We start from the raw sequence: 21,293 nt of genomic DNA on the forward strand, positions 1-21,293 counted from the left end.
GATAGAAACACTTCGTCGTCGTCCCCCAGCAAGACCAACTGTCAGTTGAAAAGAGCCAGCAACGCATTGAGCTGCGTAGGCGTTCGAAAAAAAATGGTTTTGCGCTCACCGCTGCACTTCACGCGCTGAAATTTTGCTGAAAGATAGTGTTTTGGAGTCTATACGTCGTTTAGCATAAAACTCGGCACAGCTATTTGCTTGGTTTTTTAGGTGAAAAAAAGTACAAATTTTCCCGCACTTTATGGGAATGCGAGCTGCTGCTACCGCGACGTAGCAGGCATAAACTTGTGTCGCCACCTGCCGACAGCTGCAGAAAGCAGCATTTCAGGGTGGGCTGCCTCGTGTTGCCGGCTGCACAACACCGCACAAAAACAAAGTAATCACTAGCTATTGCCTCCTGAAAGAAACACAACGTCCTTGCACCCGCATTAAGACAACACGCACAAAAAAAAACTACGCCATAAATTGACATTGCTCCCGCTTAGATTATGACGTCACGGCGCATGCGTGCACGTGCCTCCCGGGCGATCTGGCAACACTCTCAATTATCAAAGTGACGTTTCGTACCCCCACGTCTCTTAGAATCTTGTCATCGCATGCACACCGCGATCCACTTGGCTACGCTCAACACAGCTCGAGCTTCCTGTTCGACACCTCCAAAGTGGGCGATGTCCGCCTGTAATGCTATAAAGAAATGCGCGGCCGATGGTGAGATCAAGCCGCCGTTTAAAACCACGCTGATCCAATGCTACAACCATTAGGTCACGATCGCCCCCATTCATCTCTCGAGCCGAAGTCGCTCATTCGAAAGTTAAGGCTCGTGCCTCGCGTGTCAGTTTCTCACATTCTTCTCTCGTGGCGTTTTTGGGACTCTACGTTAGGCTGCACTAAATGTAGCTGAAGTTCGCCTTGAATGCTATCGCATTAAAAATGAGCATAGGGAGAAAAAAAGCACAACGTTCACCCGTTCACCATGCTGCACTGGGTGAGGGAAGTCGGGGCAAAAAAAAAAGAAACGGGGAGACGAGACAACACAAAGGTGGGCACAGACACAGAAAGACCAACAGCACAAGTCGAACCGTGCGCCCAATACGTCCGACGTACCTCGGCGTGCCTGTTGCCTTTCGGAGCGCTGCTTCTCAAGCCCCGGAGGAAGAAGTCATCGAAAATGACCATGCAGAAGTCTTCCCTGGCAAAGTGGTCAGCCATGCGAGTCAAGTGGCCAACCAGCGTGTGCAAGAACGGGTCCCGGTAAGCACGCCGGCCTTCGGCTGTGGCCAGGGTGCCCAGCACACGCAGCAGGCCCGTTCGGTCACGCTGACGAGCTGCGCGAACGCACGCGCACGCACGCGACTGTTGGCTGGGGAACTTCGACAACGTGACCAGGAGCTCGGGACATTGGCACTTCGGCCACCTGTCGGAACTTCACCCCCCGATGCGACAGCGTAACTCAACGGGCAATGCTTTCGAGAAATCATGTTTTATACGATGGGCCGTACTTCAGCGACATTAAGCTACCAACGTCGAGAAGCTAATCTCTCCTAATAACATGCGAATTTGCGGCACTTATTCGTAACTCCTCTGCAGCGTTATGGCAGCATTTTGGTCGCGAATAAGTGTACAGATGGAGGCATTTAAAAAGTAGCGTTAACGAGCCAAACACCATAACCGGAGAGGCTAAACTGTAGCAGCTGAACTGGGGAGGTATTCTGCAAGAGTCCACCTAGCGGACGTGTCCATGTCGTCTGCTACTGAAGCGCTGGTTGGCTGTGGCGCCCGGTTGCGGCGGACACGCAGCGCAGCCCAGCCAATCAGAACTTCAACAGCAGTCGAAATGGACATGTCCACTAGGTGGACTCTTGCAGAATACCTCCCCAGTAATATCTTGCGCATTATCTACAGGTCACATTAGTCAAGCCTCAACGTACAACACACAATTCATTGTATGGTAAGAGGAGTAGCATTATGGTATGAACTCTGTGAAGGAAAATCTCGCAATTCTGCGTTTATGTTCGAATTCACCGGCTTTTATGATAGAACACGTGTACATTAACAACGCAAAACGATCAAGAATCAGTAATGACAAACATAGGTGTAGAATTGCATGAACCAAGATACATGTGTACTCACCGACGTGCAAAACGTAGAACACCGCGAGCACACTCGCCAGCGGATTCCCCTGAACGTAGGCCTGGAACGTTTCAGGGACTGGTCCCGAGTAATCAGTATTTGCGTTGGCTGATCCCTGATCATCCTGAGAGTTCGTGCGGGAGTCCCGCTTTCGCAACTGAAACGTTAAAAGTTAAAAAAATACAATTAGAAGCGAGCAAACGCCATTGTTAGAAACTGTTTAAATTTTCGGTATTGAATTGTAGTCATACAGATACAATCTCGACCGGGTGAGGTGGGTCTTCAACGCAGGAATTAAAAAACGACGACGAAGCCGAGCGTCAATATGATTAAAAAGAAGTACAAAAGATTGTATTCACTTCATTGCTACATGGTTGCGACTCTCATCCGAGTCTCTAGCGGTTCTGATTAACACGGAGGCCAGGACGACCTTAAGTAACCCCTGGCGGTGTTGTGGTCGTCGAAGTCTTCGTGGGGAGCGTATGGAAGTAGGTTTTACCGTCGACAACCTCCTCCCTTTCGGGTTTTCTTCCCTCCGTCCTTCCCTTTGTGTCAGTCCGGACGGAAAAGGCTCGACGCCGCTTCGGGGAAGAGGGCAATTATGCTGACATGTGGATGCCCGCTTGAGCGCTTCTCACATCAGACAGGTCGAGGTCCAAGCTTACCGCAACAGCCTTTTCTGGGACGAGGCAAATCATCTTGTCATGGGAACGTACGCCTGAATGTCTCTAACTCTTGACAGGTCGAGGTCGATCATAACAATATCTACCCCACCAGAATAGCACGTAAAGGTATACTGCACGTTTAAAAAGATACTATGCAACCAACATCTCGTCTATCGAAATGTACGACAGGGTCCCATTTTGTCAGTCAATTTTCCGCCAGCAGTTCAACCAATTCGACTCCAATAGTAACGCCTAGCAATAGCACGGTTACATCCACGCATGCTCGTTTGCTTTAAAGGTCTTTTGACACTGCTGGTCGCAAGACTATAGCATTACATACTTTTGACATTGACGTAGTAGAAATTAAATTATGGGGGCTTTACGTGCCAAAACCACTTTCTGATTATGAGGCACGCCGTGGTGGAGGGCTTCGGAAATTTTGACCACCTAAGGTTCTTTATCGCGCACCTAAATCTATAGATTATAAGTACACGGGTGTTTTCGGACTTCGCCCCCATCGAAATGCGGCCGCCGTGGCCGGTATTCTATTCCGCGACCTCGTGCTCAGCAGCCCAACACCATAGCCACTGAGCAACCACGGCGGGTCATTGACGTAGCCGCAGAACTAGTACGTCATACTTTTGTCTTTGCTTTGAGTTGTTGATAAATTCGAGTTCGCCCTGCCATGTGCCAGCCGCCTGGTTCCCTCAGATGGTAGAGCGGCTGGCCCGGAAACGCGGTGGGTGATCCAAGATCGAAGTCCCGGACCAGGAGGAATTTTTCTTCAACTGTGAGGCTTTTCTTTCGAGGAACCTGTATGGGTTTTCTTTATAGCACTTACCTACGCTCGGGTGGATGTCTCATTTTGCCTTCATTAATTACTTTTGACATACCACGTTTAAAGCGAAGCTTTCTTTGCGATCTCTGCCGGAATTTCTTTGCCGTGGCTGCTGGGTGCTACATACTATCTTACCGAATAGGTCATGCCTAAAAAAAGTTATAATTACCTGACGGCGCGGCGGTCATGCATGGCCGACCCATCCCGACGTGGGAGCAGCCCGCAGCGGCTCCTCTCTAGCGGGCCGATTTACGCTCGAGCCGCCCATTGCCGCAGGCCGCACCGCACGCTTGCGGTCGCGCAAAATATTGCACGTATCAAACACTTGTGCACAAATTTCGGCTTACAATATGTAAGGTATACAATGTGCACACAGTGTAAATGGTAATTTGTGCACTAGTGCTGGATATGTGCTATCTTTCGCGCGACCGCAAGCGTGCGGTACGGCTTGCGGCGATGGGCGGCTCGAGCATAAATCGGCCCTAAGAGGGTTTCGGAGTCGCTCCTCAGGACCTGAATAAAGTTCATCGCCTGCCTGCCTAGCCGATGGTGAGATCGAAACTCGGCTCCCACAGCACCGCAGCCCCGATGCCCTAACCAATCAGGCGTACACTTCAATCGTGCTAACGCCGACCGGATCTCTCGAGGCGATAACTGCGCGTGTCACGTAATGCGTGTCACGGGTGCGCGACGGGACATGCGCCCGGGCCAGCTTCCCTCACCCCAAAGACGCAGGAACGAAACGGACAAATTTGTAGCATCTGAGTAGTCTAGAGTGCGACGAAAAGTTGGCCTGGTCAGGCGTAATTCGTTGAGAGAAAGAGAGAAACAACTTTATTTGCCACTGCAGGGTTGGAAGTTAGGGCAGGTAGGCTACAGTGTGGCTCCCAGGGGGGAGCGACGCCTCGGGCCCACGAGACGAGTGCCACTTGTGTTTTCTTGTCTGCTCTTGTCAGCAGCTGGTTCCAACCCTCCTTGGAGGGAGCTGGCAGTAATGACTGTAAGGGAGGGTTATACCTCGCCTCCCCAGAGAATGTGTTCCAGAGTGGCGAACACTCCGTGGTCGCACTTAGTACAGATGGGGTCGTAATCCCCGCCAGTGATTAAGTAAAGCCTAGAATGACTGACAACGGAATCGGCCTGCAGTCTGCGTTGAAGTTCAACGCGGTCAATTGACCAAACCTGCAGAAAGGTCCGACGTATCTGAACTGCGCGTGGCGTTCCCAGTGAAGTCGGCGAACAAAAGGAAACTCGCGCGTGGTTCCGAAACGTCGGATCTTTCTTCAGGCTTGGCTCAGTTTACCGCGATTTTGGGCTGCTGAGCACGAGGTAGCGGGATCGAATCCCGGCCACGGCGGCCGCATCTCGATGGGGGCGAAATGCGAAAACTCCCGTGTACTTACATTTAGGTGCTCGTTAAAGAACCCCAGGTGGTCGAAATTTCCGGAGTTCTCCACTACGGCGAGCCTCATCATCAGAAAGCGGTTTTGGCACGTAAAACCCCATAATTTAATTTTTTTAAGCTTACTGTGATTCAACTTGAGCCTTTCAATAACCACTTCACGAGAGCTTCGCTTCGCGTAGATTCCAAGATGTCCATTGCATATGCGTAATTTTTTTATCGGAATCTATTCTACCTTTCGCTCATGTCTAGAAACACTTAATTATTTCTGTGCAGTTAATTTTGTCCGCTGTACCTTTTTTTTACATTTGCCTAACATCACATTCATAAGAATAATTTTTGCCTTCTTATTAACATCCTTTACAGTAATGTGTAACACCGCTCCCCTGTGCAAGCTCTCTTGACAGGGTATAACTGATCAAATAAACAAATATATCGATTTTTACTTATAATTAAAGTTCATTTTGTACTACTACTACTGCGACGTGTTTCTATAAAGATAAATGGCGTACTGGTACGTCTCGATCTATGTGGCGCATGGGAAACTTTGATAAGAACAATGCACAGAGCATTTCTCACCTGATCATCAACCATGAGGCACATGAGAGATGGCAGAAACTTTGTGAAGAGCTGCACGTCCTGCATCAAACACGCCACGTACAAAAAAAATGATCGTGATTATAGCGAAACCTGTGTCAAGAACACGCCTATACTACCTACAGCACCTTTCTTATCTAAGCTTCAAAATGTCGGCGACAAAGACAAGCAACTCGGAAATCTCGACCCAACCAAAATTGTTTGCTAGTCTGTTTCTAAGAAGTCTTTGTCTTCGTTATTCGATTCGTATACCATTCAGAAATTTGGCAGTCAATGTGCTCGAATATACTATTATCTTCATTGCGATAGCAATAATGCGGACGTTCGAAGTGCATCGGCGATCACGCGCTTCGATTGGTCTCGAGTGACCAAGTAAGCACAGCGGCGGCCTCGTGGTTGAACATCCGCCTAGTATGCGCGATGCACAAGGATGACCCGTGGCCAGGTGCCACGGTTCCTTGTGGAAGATCGCTCCGCGGTAGCGGGCCCTGTCAAAATGTCTAGGCTTGGTCTCTTGACCCTTAATTCTCCAACTGCAGACGACCTTGTCGTAGAGGATCCGCTACGACTTCGGGAGGCAGAATGGAGCTGCCACCGGGTGCCTACCGGCAAAATAAAACACAAGTGTAATCGCGGCCAGATCCGAGGCTCTTGCGGAACCTCAACGTTCATGATTATGTTTATGATCATGATTATAGCGTGCCGTTTACGTTTGCGCGTCGCATTAACCAATGCTTATGCATTTCTGATTGGAATGGCTGATAGCGCCGAGTGCAATGTCTGCGGCGTCGAGGAAACCATAAAACACCTACTGTGCTACTGCCCATCTTATGAAAATGAGAGGCAAGACCTCTGCACAGCTCTCAATCAGCAAGATGGAAAGCCATTAACCTTGAACAAGATCTTGGGACCATGACCTCGCATATCGCAGCTACAAAAGGCCACAAGAGCGCTGCTCCGATATTTGAAAGCGACCGGATTGAGTCAGCGTCTGTGATCCGGACTGAGTGACCGACTGATATCTCCAGTGGACTTTCTCTTCTTTTAATCTTTCCATCCCCCTTTCCCTTCTTCAATGTAGGGTAGCCAACCGGGCTCACTCCTGGTTAACCTCCCTACCTTTCATTTATCATTTTCTCTCTCTCTCTCTATCTCTCAACGTTTATAGAAGGGTGCGTCTCCAAAACCGGATAGCATCCCAAATTATTAATTGCTTTGGGATTCCACATAAAAAATTGCCGCAATCGGAGCCGAGCAGGGCTTTGTTGTGGCCACAGGGTCCGACGGAGATTTGTATGGCGCAGTATCCTTACCTATTGTTCACCCCTAAAGAAAACCGAGGGTCGAGCCGAAACGCGCCTGTGCCTCGTTTGGGTAACCCGTATATTACCGACAGGTGACGACCTTCGCGCAGCTCAAGCCTACACTCCTACCCGAGGCTAGAGCGTGTACTAGAAATATTCTAGTATCACTGTAACGGGGCCACAGCTGCGGCTACTCATCTGCGCAGTCGCCCCGCTCCATCGCAAACACCGCAGCGCAGGGCGCATGCGCGGCCTAGACCGATGAGCTCGCTCGGCTCAATCACTGTGCGTCATGGAGGAAGGAAACTGAGGAGAGGCCCTACCCCCTCCGCGCGCTAGCAGAAAAGTGTGGAGGAAGTGACGTAGTACGTTCTCCTCTTTTTTTGCTGATTTTTTTTATTTTTTTGTCCTAGCGCCACGCCTTTCGGGCCACACTGGCGGCTTTGTTTTGGTTCTGTGCGCTCACACGTGTTGCTCCGTAGGTTTCGTACCGTGGCAAAGGCGCCGTGCGGGCAGGTTTGCGTTGGTCTTCGTGTTTTGTTGCGCTGCGTTATCTGGACCGTGCTCTCCCGGATGTTTCTGTGGCCAGGTGGGACAGGAGGAACTAAAATTTGTGAAATGAACGCGCATGCAACGCTGTACGCAATTTACCGCGCCACGGCAATGGCTACGGACGAAGGAATATCCGCGCGAAATTTTGCCCTTTTTCGCGGAATCATGCTAACGTGCTAACGATTGCTTAGTATTGCTGCGGAGCGCGCGGGTCCGAGAGCACGGTTGCGCGCAGCGCGGTGTGGTTTCGCGAGAAATGTAAACAAGAGAGGAGAGCTGGCCCGATAGGCGGAGCAACGCCATAAGCAACGCCAACTTCCGGCTTCACTTTAGCTTCACAAAAAGTGAGGTCAGGGCCTCCCCTTAGTTTCTTTCCTCCGTGCTGTGCGTCGAAGGTCACTTGATCTGTTGCGGGCTCGACGGATGGCATGCGAGAGCGAGCGAGAAGGCTGGTGCGGCTTGATGCGCGCTGTCTTCTCGCGCGCCAAACCTTGGAAGTTACGCGACCTTCCGTGGGTGCTAAGGTAATGAGAGAGAGAAAGCTCTTTATTGAGGGTGCAGAGTAAATCAAGTATGCATGCTAACAAAGGCGCGCGTTCGCATTGTACCGACGATGAAACTTAAGCTGCCCCAGATATTTATCGACCAACAGTATTGCTGGCAAGTGAGGCAGTATCGATTTACGCAGACGAATAAACTGCATCTCTTCTACGTAGACGGCCAAACATAACGGTCTGACTGACCCGAACGACGTGATACAGGCGTGTAAGCGAGGAATTAGAAAAAAAAAGAAAACCTACCAATAAATTATAAGCACCTACGACAATATCCCTTCACATGAACAAACTAACTAACCGTCGATTTACGAGATACAACGCTTTGCCAGATGCATTACTGCCTGAATTAGTCTCGTGTATCTCGCTTCACCTATTCGACAGATTAACTCTTGCGGGTGCGATTTGTTATTTTCGTACATGTATATGCCGCTCTTTAAAATTTGTCGCCAGGATTTAACCGCGGTCGAGCCTCTCTAGAAGCAGTCGTGCTTTTTAATCCTGTGATGGTACACGAAGAGCAGAACCTAACCCACACGGGCACGAAGAAACCACCGGATTCTCTCATACAGTGCATAATACCTCAAACTCAAAACAAAGAACAAGCGCTATTGCGCAAAGCTACCACAAAAAAAAAATCGCGGCAGTACGACGAAAAACGAAGTACGCGACGGTACTGAAGCAGGCGCTCCGGCACGTGAACCAACTTTACACGTCATTCCGGTGTTGACTGCAGGTGGAGCCTCGGTGTGTTCTCACCCCCTCGATCAGTGGCGTAGCTAGGTCGTCTGGCACCCGGGGCCGATAGCTCTTCTGTCATCCCCCCCTCCCCCCGGGTGTAGTCGAGTAACGCGACGATATCGACAATTTTCGGGTGTTTTCAGACGTATATGACACCCCCCCCCCCCTCTACTGGCCCCGTGCACCCAAAGCCCACGGCCCCCCGCCCCCCCTTTCCCCGTTGCTACGCCACTGCCCTCGATACTGTTCCCTTTAATATCCCCAATTTGCGCCCGTTCCGCGACCTTAGCTCACCAGCTTCGGCTCCGTGTAGTTCTCGGTGTTCAACATCGTCCACGCCTCCATGCCCAGGGCCAGCATGCGCAGCAATAGCACCAAAAAATGGTTGTCCTGCGCATGTTAAATGCATCAGCTCTCCAATACATAAAAAAGTAATAAAAAGAGTGCATCCATCATGACAAAAAAAATAATGCATAGCGTGTTTTTTTTTTCGCAGCATACGTATGCAGCCGCATACGTAGAAATCACGGTATAAAATTTCAATTCTCCATATCGTGCGAAGGAATGTTGGCGCATATTTCCGTTTAGAGAGAATTCTAGCGCCGCGGAGAAGTACAGATGTCCACGTTTCTGCCCAAAAACACCCAGGTAGTGTGGTGCTAAGCGAGGAAAGCGATATAATATTCCATCGTTACTTGGCTTCAAAGAGAACGTTTGCGGACAACAGTAGTCGCCTGGACCTCTTAACTGTTTGACACCACATGTGCACTGGGTAAATTTAAGCCTGAGAAATGCAGGTTGATACGCGAGGTTTTTCACTTACTGAAAGTCGATAACTTCTAGAAGCTTATACATCCGGAAATGACGGAATCAAGACTGGGCCAATCCCAGACACTGTATAATAAAATGTGGGTTATTGTGGCGCCTATCCTGACACGAGAGCAAGACAGATATATATTTCCTCCAATGTTTTAATGTGGGTAGTAATGCTTCTGGACCAGGAGGAAGTGCAGTCATGATAATTCATATAATGTTCCCCCATTACAGTCAATCAAGTGTGGCTTAAACCTAGAGCGCTTGAATCTTGCCCGGGGTTAGACATCGAGTAGTCGTAGCAGGAAGGGAAGATGGAGGATGGGGAGGGGAAGATCTCTCAGAGTTGCTAGTGCGAGTAAATGATCACATAGGTCGAAAATAAGATACATATTTGCACGCATAGTACGTATTTTTGCACTTAATTTGTTTGCGACGATTCGAGAATGATTCGCTTAACGTATTAGCAACAATTTCGTCGCCTCCGACGTAATTTTCTTTTCGTGTGTTCTACTTCACAACAACGAGTACCCTTCCAGCAACAATAGCCCTTCCAGCACATTATGGTTCCCTCGAACGTCACATCATCAAAGCTGATCGTGAGGGAGTATCCATACACTGGGGACAATGGTCCATGGTCCAATGGTCCACTGGGGAAAGTGGACAATGGGGATGCAAATGGTCCGAATTCGCGGCGCGTTTGAAAGAGGGCAGCTCGTAGTTCTCCGAGTTTGTTGCCATCTATCAGAAATCTGGCGGTTGTTGGCACAACAGGTCGTACAACTTATACTAGTCGGAATCGCGCTGTGTGTCGTCTTCAAAGGTGCGTAAGTCTGCGGTATCACGTGTCCGCATTGCTGAAACTATCGGTTAAAACCGCTATCCGTCTGCACTGCCGCGAGTGAAGAGTTCATGGCGATGCAGAACAGAGCATGACAGCGACCACAGGTGATTGTCAAATGACTCACAATGGGAACTCAGCGGGGAACGAACTTCTGAAGCAGACGTTATTTTAAGTTAGCCGTCGGTGAGCAGCCCTCGCAAAACTTCCCTGAAGCTCCGTTTTGAGACACTCGCCTACTTAATACAGCATGTAATATCGTAAGTCTAGTAGCGTACGGTGAGAGGCTAGTTGGTATGACATTATGAGAACAAAGAAAAACTGCGCAAAAAGTACAAGACAGAGAAAGAACCACACGACACTGCGCCTGTGTCGTGTGGTTCTTTCTCTGTCTGGTTCTTCCAGCGCAGTTTTTCTGTGTTCTCATAATATCGTATGCTCCGGTGTATTTCCGCGAGACAAGGTGCAGTACTGTGGGTTGTACTGTGGGTTGAAAGTGGGAAAAAAACTGCTCGTGCTCACTTGACGAGCCCCGAAATGCGCTCACAATTTCATAGCGAAAATTCCCTCCATGCAATGCTCGCTCCTGAAACTTCGCTGGACGTATTGTGCAGACACGCGAATCAATACACATGAACCGAACAATACAAACACATGGAGTTCGAAATAGTCTGCAGTTACTCACCCTCGGCATGCCTTCGACTTTGATGAGGTGGGTCATGCTCTTCAGAGCTGACTGGCCAAGAAAGTTGATGGCGTACGGGTCACACAGCGTCATGGCGAGGTCGCTGAAATTTTTTGAAGATTTCGTCGCTATATGCAATTTTTTCTTTTGTCGTTATGTGAATTCTTTGTATTTGATCAAAGTTATTTAAACACGGTCGAGAAAACAGCTTTCCCAATACCCGGACTACATTGATATGCAATGAATTACGGACTCTAGAGTGACCTCTGAACATACTCAAACATATCTTGTTGGTGCTAGTAGACGCCGAATATCGCAACATGACTTGCCACGTGCGCTCAACCGTAGAGTAAACGCATGCACCGTCCTATATGTACACAGTGTTCGCTGCACACGATTCTATAAGAATCGTGTACAGGGGTTAATCCCGCATGTTCAAGACCTGCGCCGTCAAGCAGAAAGTGGAAACTAGAGCGCTCGTCACTACTGAAAAAAACTTTGTTATATATATATATATATATATATATATATATATATATATATATATATATATATATATATATATGATATTCCATTGTTACTTGGCTTCAAAGACAACGGTTGCGTTGTCTTTGAATCGTTATTAATTATATATATATATATATCATTATCATTAATATATATATATATTATTGTGTGTGTGTGCGCGCACGTGTGCGTCTGTCTGTCTGTCTGTCTGTCTGTCTGTCTGTCTGTCTGTCTGTCTGTCTGTCTGTCTGTCTGTCTGTCTGTCTGTCTGTCTGTCTGTCTGTCTGTGTGTGTGTGTGTGTGTGTGTGTGTGTGTGTGTGTGTGTGTGTGTGTGTGTGTGTGTGTGTGTGTGTGTGTGTGTGTGTGTGTGTGTGTGTGTGTGTGTGTGTGTGTGTGTGTGTGTGTGTGTGTGTGTGTGTGTGTGTGTGTGTGTGTGTGTGTGTGTGTGTGTGTGTGTGTGTGTGTGTGTGTGTGTGTGTGTGTGTGTGTGTGTGTGTGTGTGTGTGTGTGTGTGTGTGTGTGTGTGTGTGTGTGTGTGTGTGTGTGTGTGTGTGTGTGTGTGTGTGTGTGTGTGTGTGTGTGTGTGTGTGTGTGTGTGTGTGTGTGTGTGTGTGTGTGTGTGTGTGTGTGTGTGTGTGTGTGTGTGTGTGTGTGTGTGTGTGTGTGTGTGTGTGTGTGTGTGTGTGTGTGTGTGTGTGTGTGTGTGTGTGTGTGTGTGTGTGTGTGTGTGTGTGTGTGTGTGTGTGTGTGTGTGTGTGTGTGTGTGTGTGTGTGTGTGTGTGTGTGTGTGTGTGTGTGTGTGTGTGTGTGTGTGTGTGTGTGTGTGTGTGTGTGTGTGTGTGTGTGTGTGTGTGTGTGTGTGTGTGTGTGTGTGTGTGTGTGTGTGTGTGTGTGTGTGTGTGTGTGTGTGTGTGTGTGTGTGTGTGTGTGTGTGTGTGTGTGTGTGTGTGTGTGTGTGTGTGTGTGTGTGTGTGTGTGTGTGTGTGTGTGTGTGTGTGTGTGTGTGTGTGTGTGTGTGTGTGTGTGTGTGTGTGTGTGTGTGTGTGTGTGTGTGTGTGTGTGTGTGTGTGTGTGTGTGTGTGTGTGTGTGTGTGTGTGTGTGTGTGTGTGTGTGTGTGTGTGTGTGTGTGTGTGTGTGTGTGTGTGTGTGTGTGTGTGTGTGTGTGTGTGTGTGTGTGTGTGTGTGTGTGTGTGTGTGTGTGTGTGTGTGTGTGTGTGTGTGTGTGTGTGTGTTTGTCGCGCCCTCTAGACAACAGATGCAGATCTCCGAGGTCATGCTCCCGCGGGTTCCACGCAGCCGTTGCAAGAGCAGGAAACAGGTCACGAACGACGGGTTTTGGACACCCGCTGATTGGCTCCGCCACCACATAAATTTACGCTGCCCTGCTGCCCAACGCCTTTGGCGCGCTAACAAGGTCCACATTTCCTGCACCATTTCCGAATGCTGTGCCTTAAACATCTACATTTGGTGACTAATGCTTGCCACTGTTACAGCAGCACTTCACGAAAGGAAAAGTAAATTGATAGTTTCAGCCATTGCCTCCGACATCAAAAAAGAAAGGAGACCGCCACTCAATCTCAGAAGTCATGTTTGATCTCGTTTTACTAGCAAGCGGTGACCTCGAAACCCACACAAACGCCTCATCCTTTAAGCGTTGTTTCATGGGTGACACAGCTTGCGGCCATTCTCAAGCGCGAGTGGGCCAGGCCGCAGAGTTTCCTTTAATAATTGCTAGAGAGAACTCTGGTGCTGCAATCGTTCAGCCACCATGGCAATGATGGAAAGTACATGCATTTGTCTAATTTTTATGCTTGTTGATTCATGCGTTCTTGTGGCTTTGCTTATTGCGCTTTATCTGCCTTCATTGCCCCAAATTCCCAGAGCAACCAACACTTTCCTAAGTGAAGCAGGCGCTGCGAACACGCACAATCGCTACTAACTGCAACGGTCCAGCTTGCCGAAGTGGCCCAATCAAAACGCACCAAGCGTCTCGAAGCACTGGCCTGTCCGTAACAAATTCGTGACGGCGTTTTATGTCGCTTGTCACTGCATGTGTCCGTGGCGTAATGGTTTCAATATCTGGCATCTGTGTTAGAGGCTCTCTGTTCGAATCATTTATTACGCAATAATTTGTTGGAAATGACGAGATTAGAAAATCGCGTAGCCGTTTCCAGCCAGAAAGACGTAGTATAGCCAAATCCATGTACTTCGCGTAATTCCCTTGCAGGCTGAACCGCTCCCATTGCAGCGTCCTGTAGACACTAACGCCAGAGTCCACTCTAGCAGTTATTGCATGAAACCCTATGGGCACGGCGACACAAAGGTATAGTTTATGCTATTGCATCTGAGTACAAGTGGCTCATATCACGCGGCCTCAGAGACAGTGCCTGAACACGTCTCAAGCGCAGAAGTCGATTCGAGAGAGCCACATTGCGTGCCACAGTAACAAGTAAGCTTCGCAGTGGACACCAGCGCGGCTCTAATGGCGGACACGTACCACAGGAGTTCTTCTTGCCCGCGCTTGACGTCAAGAATGGATTGAAGCTCTCGAGACCTCTTGTCGTCCATGCTCTTCTCCCGGATGCAGGCATCGAGACACCAGGCGAACTTGTGGGAACGGTCTTTAGCCGTGATTTCCTGGATCTGCATTTTGGGGTATAACTTTTCCTCTGCGCCGGTTACGCCAGAAACAGAACTGCAACAAATTGCACGCGAGCTTAAGCTCGCGTGCAAAACTCTATAGCCAGGAAAATGTGGCCCACACATGCTCGAGCTCGTCGAATGGAAAACACGATTTATTGAATTTTAAGGGCACCACTAAATTTGCGGCGATATGCTGGATGTTCTACTAGCTTCTGCATCAAACCTTCGTTTGCAGCCGTACGGAACAAACTTAAGGAGAAATGCCAACGTATTCGGTCGCGCATATCGGGAATGGCTCTCTGGAAACTTGTACTGGGCTCTAAATTACCTCTAACTGTATATGCACCCGCCGTGGTTGCTCAGTGGCTATGGTGTTGGGCTGCTGAGCACGAGGTCGCGGGATCGAATCCCGGCCACGGCGGCCGCATTTCGATGGGACGAAATGCGAAAACACCCGTGTGCTTAGATTTAGGTGCACGTTAAAGAACCCCAGGTGGTCAAAATTTCCGGAGTCCTCCACTACGGTGTGCCTCATAATCAGAAAGTGTTTTGGCACGTAAAACACCAATTATTATTATTATTATTAACTGTATATGCCTCGCGAACTCACCAGTTCGAATTCCTAAATTACTATATATCTGTCTGAAGGATACGGCACGAGAAAGTGTTTGATTCTGTCGAAACCTCAGCAGTCATGGAGGCATTACGGAATCAGTGTGTAGACGAGCCGTATGTAAAAATACTGAGAGATATCTGTAGCGGCTCCATAGCCACCGTAGTCCTCCATAAAGCAAGCAACAAAATCCCAATAAAGAAAGGCGTCAGGCAGGGAGATACGATCTCTCCAATGCTATTCACAGCATGTTTACAGGAGGTATTCAGAGACCTAGAGTGGGAAGAATTGGGGATAAAAGTTAATGGAGAATACCTTAGTAACTTGCGATTCGCTGATGATATTGCCTTGCTTAGTAACTCAGGGGACCAATTGCAATGCATGCTCACTGACCTGGAGAGGAAAGGCAGAAGAGTGGATCTAAGAATTAATCTGCAGAAAACTGAAGTAATGTTTAGCAGTCTCGGAAGAGAACAGCAATTTACAATCGGCAGCGAGGCACTGGAAGTCGTAAGGGAATACACCTACTTAGGGCAGGTAGTGACGGCGGGTCCGGATCATGAGACGGAAATAATCAGAAGAATAAGAATGGGCTGGGGTGCGTTTGGCAGGCATTCTCAGATCATGAACAGCAGGTTGCCATTATCCCTCAAGAGAAAAGTGTATAATAGCTGTGTCTTACCACTACTCACCTACGGGGCAGAAACCTGGAGGCTTACGAAAAGAGATCTACTCAAATTGAGGACGACGCAACGAGCTATGGAAATAAGAATGATAGGTGTAACGTCAAGGGATAAGAAAAGAGCAGATTGGGTGAGGGAACAAACGCGAGTTAATGATATCTTAGTTGAAATCAAGAAAAATAATTGGGCATTGGCAGGACATGTAATGAGGAGGGAAGATAACCGATGGTCATTAAGGGTTACGGACTGGATTCCAAGGGAAGGGACGCGTAGCAGGGAGCGGCAGAAAGCGCGCGAAATCAGCGCGGCACTCGTGTACCTAACGCCCCCCTGAACACAACGGCGTGAAACTGCCCCGCACGCCAATTTTGTCAAGGACAGCGCTCCACGGTGTCATTCCAGGAACCAGTGCAATGCCGGTTCATGAGCCGACTGCGGAATGACCCGCAATCATTATTTCACTTGCACGCGGCGGTTTAGCGTACCCAAATGCAATGCGCAGTAATGTAATGTCCAGTAATACTGCTGGTATAAACATGTACCCTTTTGTGAGGCTTTATATCGAGCCTAGACTGTTCATGATTTCCTTCGGCGCCCATGTGGGGCTGAAACAGCCTGTGTTTTGCAGGGCATTTCTAACTCGTTAGCTTTTCTTCGCTCGTTGCTCAATTTTTCGCCACTAGCTGTGGCGCGATCCCGAAGATTTGCACTCTACAAGCCCCATGGGTTGCATCGCTGAGAATGCGCCACTCGGCATGTCGTCATGCCACTATTTTTGTGTCATCAACGTTGTCATCAAGCTGTAGTCGCCCCACTGTCGTCGTCACACGGCCATCGTCCCGTCATCGTCATCATACAGTTGTCTACAAGCCATCGTTGTCATACAGTTGTCACGCCATCAATTAGACCAACCACGATGCAAATTTTCAGACCAGTGGTTGTCCTACAATTGCCGTTATACAATCGACGTGATGCAGCCGTCCTCAAGCCGCCTTCGTCATATGGCCCTCTTCGTTCCATCAATGTTATTTTTTTTTTCGTCATTCCACTGTAATCGTGCTGTCGTCCTTCAATCGCGATTGCGCCGGCGTTGTCATGTCGGAATTGCAACGCATTGTGTAACCGCCCAAACATAAGGAAACACACAGGACAAGCGCGGAACTTCAACACACTGGAATTGAAGTTCCGCGCTTGTCCTGTGTGTTTCCTTCGTCGTCCGTTGTCGTTTGCGCGGTTACACAATGCATTCCAATGTCGACCGCCAACTAGCCCGCTTGTCCCTGGGAAATGTGTTGTCATGTATATCGTCGCGTCGTCATCATACTAGAGGGTTTTAGAATAGGGGCCCCAAACGTTTTGGGGCCCCAAAGAAATAGCGTCGAAGCCACCGCGCATGCGCGAGACGCAAACTGCGTTTGGGTTTTGCATTGGGAACGCTATTTCATCGATTTAGCGGGAGCTCAAATAGCGTTCCAAAACCTTTGCGTCAACAAACATGGCGGCACCCATCGAAGCGATGGCTCTAACCTAGCACCAAACTGGGTTCGATTCGCGGTAACGCGTGAAGTTCGCCAGCTAGGAGAAATGACCGCAGTTATCGCTTTCTCTCAACTAGCATGTGTTATGAAGATTGATTCATTAGACGCCGCTGATTCCGAATTCGAGTGTGGATTTTATGGCTCGCAGCCCTAACACGGCTAAGCTTGGCTGGTGAAGGCACGTAAAGTTGGTTTTGTTGCTCAAAACTAAGCACAACTGAGCATTGCTGCTTGAAGAATAACCTCTGAATTGTAATTAAACGCGAATACACGCATGTCAAAATTACTATTCATATCATAAAATGGTATAACTTATTTAATCATTTTTAATCGTTTTTATTAGACGCCGTAGTGGCGCTGTCAGCGCAAGACGCTATCCGCAAACGCAAAGCCCTATTCTAAAACTCGACACTCCTGCGTGCCCCAACGCTAACACCCGCAAAGCTCTTTGGGGCCCCAAAATACTGGGGCCCCTATTCTAAAACTACCTACTGTCAGTGTCATGCAAGCGCTGTCATACTATCGCTGTGCTGTCGTCGTAACAGTTCCATTGTCATAATTCCAGCTTCACCATCCCATTCTAGTCATAGCGTTGTGGTCAGGCCATCATCGTAATGTCATCGTCCTCATCTCATTGTCCTGAAGCCGTCGTTGTCACGTGTCTTCGTAACACTGTCTTCACGATTTCATAATCGGCATTCCGTTGCTGTATCGTCGTCATGGAGCACTCGGTTTGCGCCAGTGCCTGCTTAGAAAGCCGGCGAGTGCTCAAGCGTCGGAGAGGAGCGTAGTAGCTCAAACGACAATGCTATAAAACGTTGACCTGGTTTGAACCGACGGACGGGAAGATATGTTACTGTGCCGCCTGCGAGTAGGAGTTTCTTTCACAAACGCCTACTCATTCCCAATTCGAATGAATTGAAATCACATGTGGTGTCGAAGACACCACATCTCCTGTGTGACTGTACCACATACGAAGATGAGAGGAGTGCTCTTCGGCCAGGCCCTTCACAGAGGAGGTAGAGCTCTTGGGCCCGTGGACTCTTGCATCTGCTATGTGCAAGGCCACAGAGGTGGGGGCGCGTTTCTTGAAATTCACCAGCCTGTGTGACCGTTTGTGACCGACTCAGTGATGAATGCTTGTGTGTGTAACAGTACAAACTGTCAACTTCTTTCTTCTTTCTTCCCTTTCAACCCATTTTCCCCCTTCCCAAGTACAGGGCAGCATACCGGCCTCAGCCAGGTTAACCTCCCTGCCTTTCCCCTTATGACTTCTCTCTCTCTCTCTCTGAAACATGCTTTACACTGGAATGTCATGGAAAAAAGCGGAACCTTTAGACCCCCAAGCGATTCGGAGAGCTCGAGATCGGGAGCGAAAACGCCCAGACCACTCCACAGCCCCCCCCCCCAAACTAACGCCTAAACATTCGCATTGCACGCTCGTAACGGTTCTGAGAGTATGGAGGGCTTGATGACCCGTTGCAGAATCAACACTAGCCATCTCTTCTTTTTTTCTTCTTGTTACGTACAAGCACGATCCTTCCAAAGATGTCGCTTACACAGGCTCCACCAATAAAGTTAACTAAAACAAATAACAATAAGTAAAACTCCGTAGAAGGAGCCACCAACCTCCAAGTCGTGCAGCGCCATGAGCAGCTCGACGCGCAGCGTGCAGTAGTGGGCGTTCTGCGTTCGCAGGAACCTGTTGCGCGCGAACTGCACAACCATTTTGTACAGAACCAAACTGCGGTCCACCATCGCCAGGAGGCGCTGCAGGACGGCCCCCTGGCGGCGCTGTTTGGGCGTCGGTCCGAAGAATGAGGAGGGCGACTCGCCGGCCACCGAGGCAGCCAGGCCTGCCAGGGCCTCCTCTTTCTCGCTCACGTACTGGGACAGCAGAGGGAGAACTTCCTCCGCGAAGAGGTCCTTGTTGTCGTGCCAGATCTGACGCTTCACCTGCGTGCGGAAGAAATTAAACGGGGGTAATTAATACAGGCGAGGGAGGAATTCACCTCCCGGATGCAATGGGGATGCACCACGTGACGACGACAACGGCGACGTCACGCCTTCGTCAGGCGGCGAAGCCTCAGCAAGAAATGGTGGAGCCTTCCCTTTCGGGCTACGAACACTTCGCGAAAGGTCGACGGGAGGGAGAAAGCGCCCAGACTTCGGCGCATGTTATCTGCTAGGCAGCGGCGCACGATGTAGCTGTTCGATTGAGAGACTCGACAGACACGAGGAAGAGAAGGTGAGGCTCACCGGAAACGTCTTCACGGATGGTACTGCCCCTTAACCCCGGCAGCTGTCTCCTGTGTGCAGGTACCTCTCAAGGGTCTGCGAATTTCCCTGAAACCTAGGACAAACCCGCTATTCCGCGCCTATGACATCCGCACACCGGTCGGGCCTGACGTCTTCTTCAGCGGAATAGTTAAATCGCAGACAACAGTTGCTATAACGCAAAGCTATTCCATTCATATTTTATTCCAATCTCATGACATCAAAATTACACGATCGCGAACGCAACCACGGGTTGTGACCTGCAGCGTTTTTTGAACAGCCGAGCCAAACGCTCTTCTCGCTTGTAGGAGACGACTTTCGCTTGGTGTGAAAGCGATTAGCATCGCATACGGTGACAGGTTTTTTTTTATCTAACTGGCTGGCAAGATACGCCATATTGCGGAGCTGCAGGTTAGTTCTTTAAGGAGCAGCTAAATGTACGCACACGGGCGCTCTCTTATTCCGCCTCCATGTAAGTGCGGCTTCTGTGGCCGAGAGTCGCACTCGCTACCTAGTGCTCAGCAGCATACCGCCATAGACAGAGGAACTACATTTGCTTTTTTTCTAATAGACCAGACCTCACTCATACTCAGTAACAAACTGTACCTTTGAATTAAAGGTTCACTAAGGGCCAAACTAACCAAGACCAAACCAAACCCAGGGATCGTTCACCCGGACTTGAACTTACCGGAAATCATACTCAGGTGATCAGTTGAGGCACACAAACTCAGCCTCACTCGGACTTACTGGCATAGACACAGAATCACTGAACCACGAAATCGCGGACTCGACGCCATTTCTCGGTGCACAGGGTGAGGTTCACTTGGAATCTCGTGGACTTAGCCTGGTCCGAATTGTAGTGAGCCCAAAAACTAAACTATCGGAGTCACACGCGGTTCAAACTTGAACTCTGGCTCGCCATCTTACAACGATTCATAATGCGATGAGCTCGAGCACGTACAAAATCGTTCAGTCGGATTCATTCATCCTGGCTACAATAGTACAGCAAGTGCAACGCACGTGAAACACTCGATCCCTTTAACCTTACAACGCTTGTGAACTGACTTCAAGCAATCACTAATCTATCTGTTCCATAAGTTACACCCTCCCACAACCAATACCTACACTCGCTTTTCTGTAGTTTCCACACCATTCATATTAAAGTGCCTTGAACATGCAGATAAGGTTCTTGTTCCTCACTGCAAAACGGCAGGCGTTTTCGAATTTATTTTTTCTCAAAACCTGCAATGAATGGAAACAGCTAACGCCTACTATCGGGAGTATCGTGGAGCGACGTTATTTTTTTTCACACGTTTTAACTGATGTCAATTCGCCTGAAGAAATTAACATGACAATCTTCTGTGAACGAATTTCTTTCTTTTTTTACCTACCAGTACCTTGAACTTTTTGCGTAGTATTCTGTATTACTGTCATATGATCTTTAACAAAGTATTTTTGTGCTTTATTAATGTAGGCCCGTGGTCAGAAGTATGAGTACTTGGGATTTACTAAGAAAGCGAATATTTTTCGCGGTGCCTTAGCGCGTAACCGGAAAATATAGGCTGCCGTTCAGACTTGGTATTGCAAACATCACAGCCAAAATATCAGCTTCATGTGGCCTGGCTGAGTTACCGAGAAACTCAGTTAGCAAGAGTCCTGTCGTTTGTGTTCTTCTCCCTAAGTCCTGGTCTTTTGCGCCTTGCCTTTACTACTTCAACCCTGTAAAGGCCCATTCTGTAATTTCGAGAGGCCCAATGTGTCTATGTGCGTCTTACTTTTTTAAGACTTTCCTCTGTCCTCTATCTAACCCATACGTCCCAACTCTAGTGTAGGGTAGCAAACCGGAGGCTAATATCTGGTATAACCTCTCTGCCTTTCCTCTTTATCTCTCTCTCTCTCTCTCAAAAG

At 48.8% G+C, this 21,293-nt stretch overlaps 1 protein-coding gene across 4 annotated transcripts in view; it reads right to left on the reverse strand.

The window, feature by feature from the left end:
- LOC135919846 (negative elongation factor B-like) overlaps positions 1-21,293 on the reverse strand; it is a 46,416-nt gene that overhangs the window by 12,504 nt on the left and 12,619 nt on the right. For all 4 annotated transcript variants that reach the window (XR_010570072.2, XR_010570071.2, XM_065453806.1 and 1 more), the window contains exons 3-9: positions 18,738-19,064; positions 14,129-14,274; positions 11,123-11,225; positions 9,078-9,173; positions 5,615-5,674; positions 2,131-2,287; positions 1,105-1,325 (exon numbers count right to left, since the gene is read on the reverse strand). Coding sequence is in view for 2 of the 4 variants with exons in the window: in XM_065453806.1 (XP_065309878.1) it covers positions 1,105-1,325; positions 2,131-2,287; positions 5,615-5,674; positions 9,078-9,173; positions 11,123-11,225; positions 14,129-14,274; positions 18,738-19,064 (1,110 nt within the window). In the remaining 2 variants the exon portion in view is untranslated. The remainder of the gene's footprint in view (positions 1-1,104; positions 1,326-2,130; positions 2,288-5,614; positions 5,675-9,077; positions 9,174-11,122; positions 11,226-14,128; positions 14,275-18,737; positions 19,065-21,293) is intronic.

The sequence above is a fragment of the Dermacentor albipictus genome, chromosome 9, assembly GCF_038994185.2.
Source record: "Dermacentor albipictus isolate Rhodes 1998 colony chromosome 9, USDA_Dalb.pri_finalv2, whole genome shotgun sequence".
NCBI lineage: Eukaryota > Metazoa > Arthropoda > Arachnida > Ixodida > Ixodidae > Dermacentor > Dermacentor albipictus.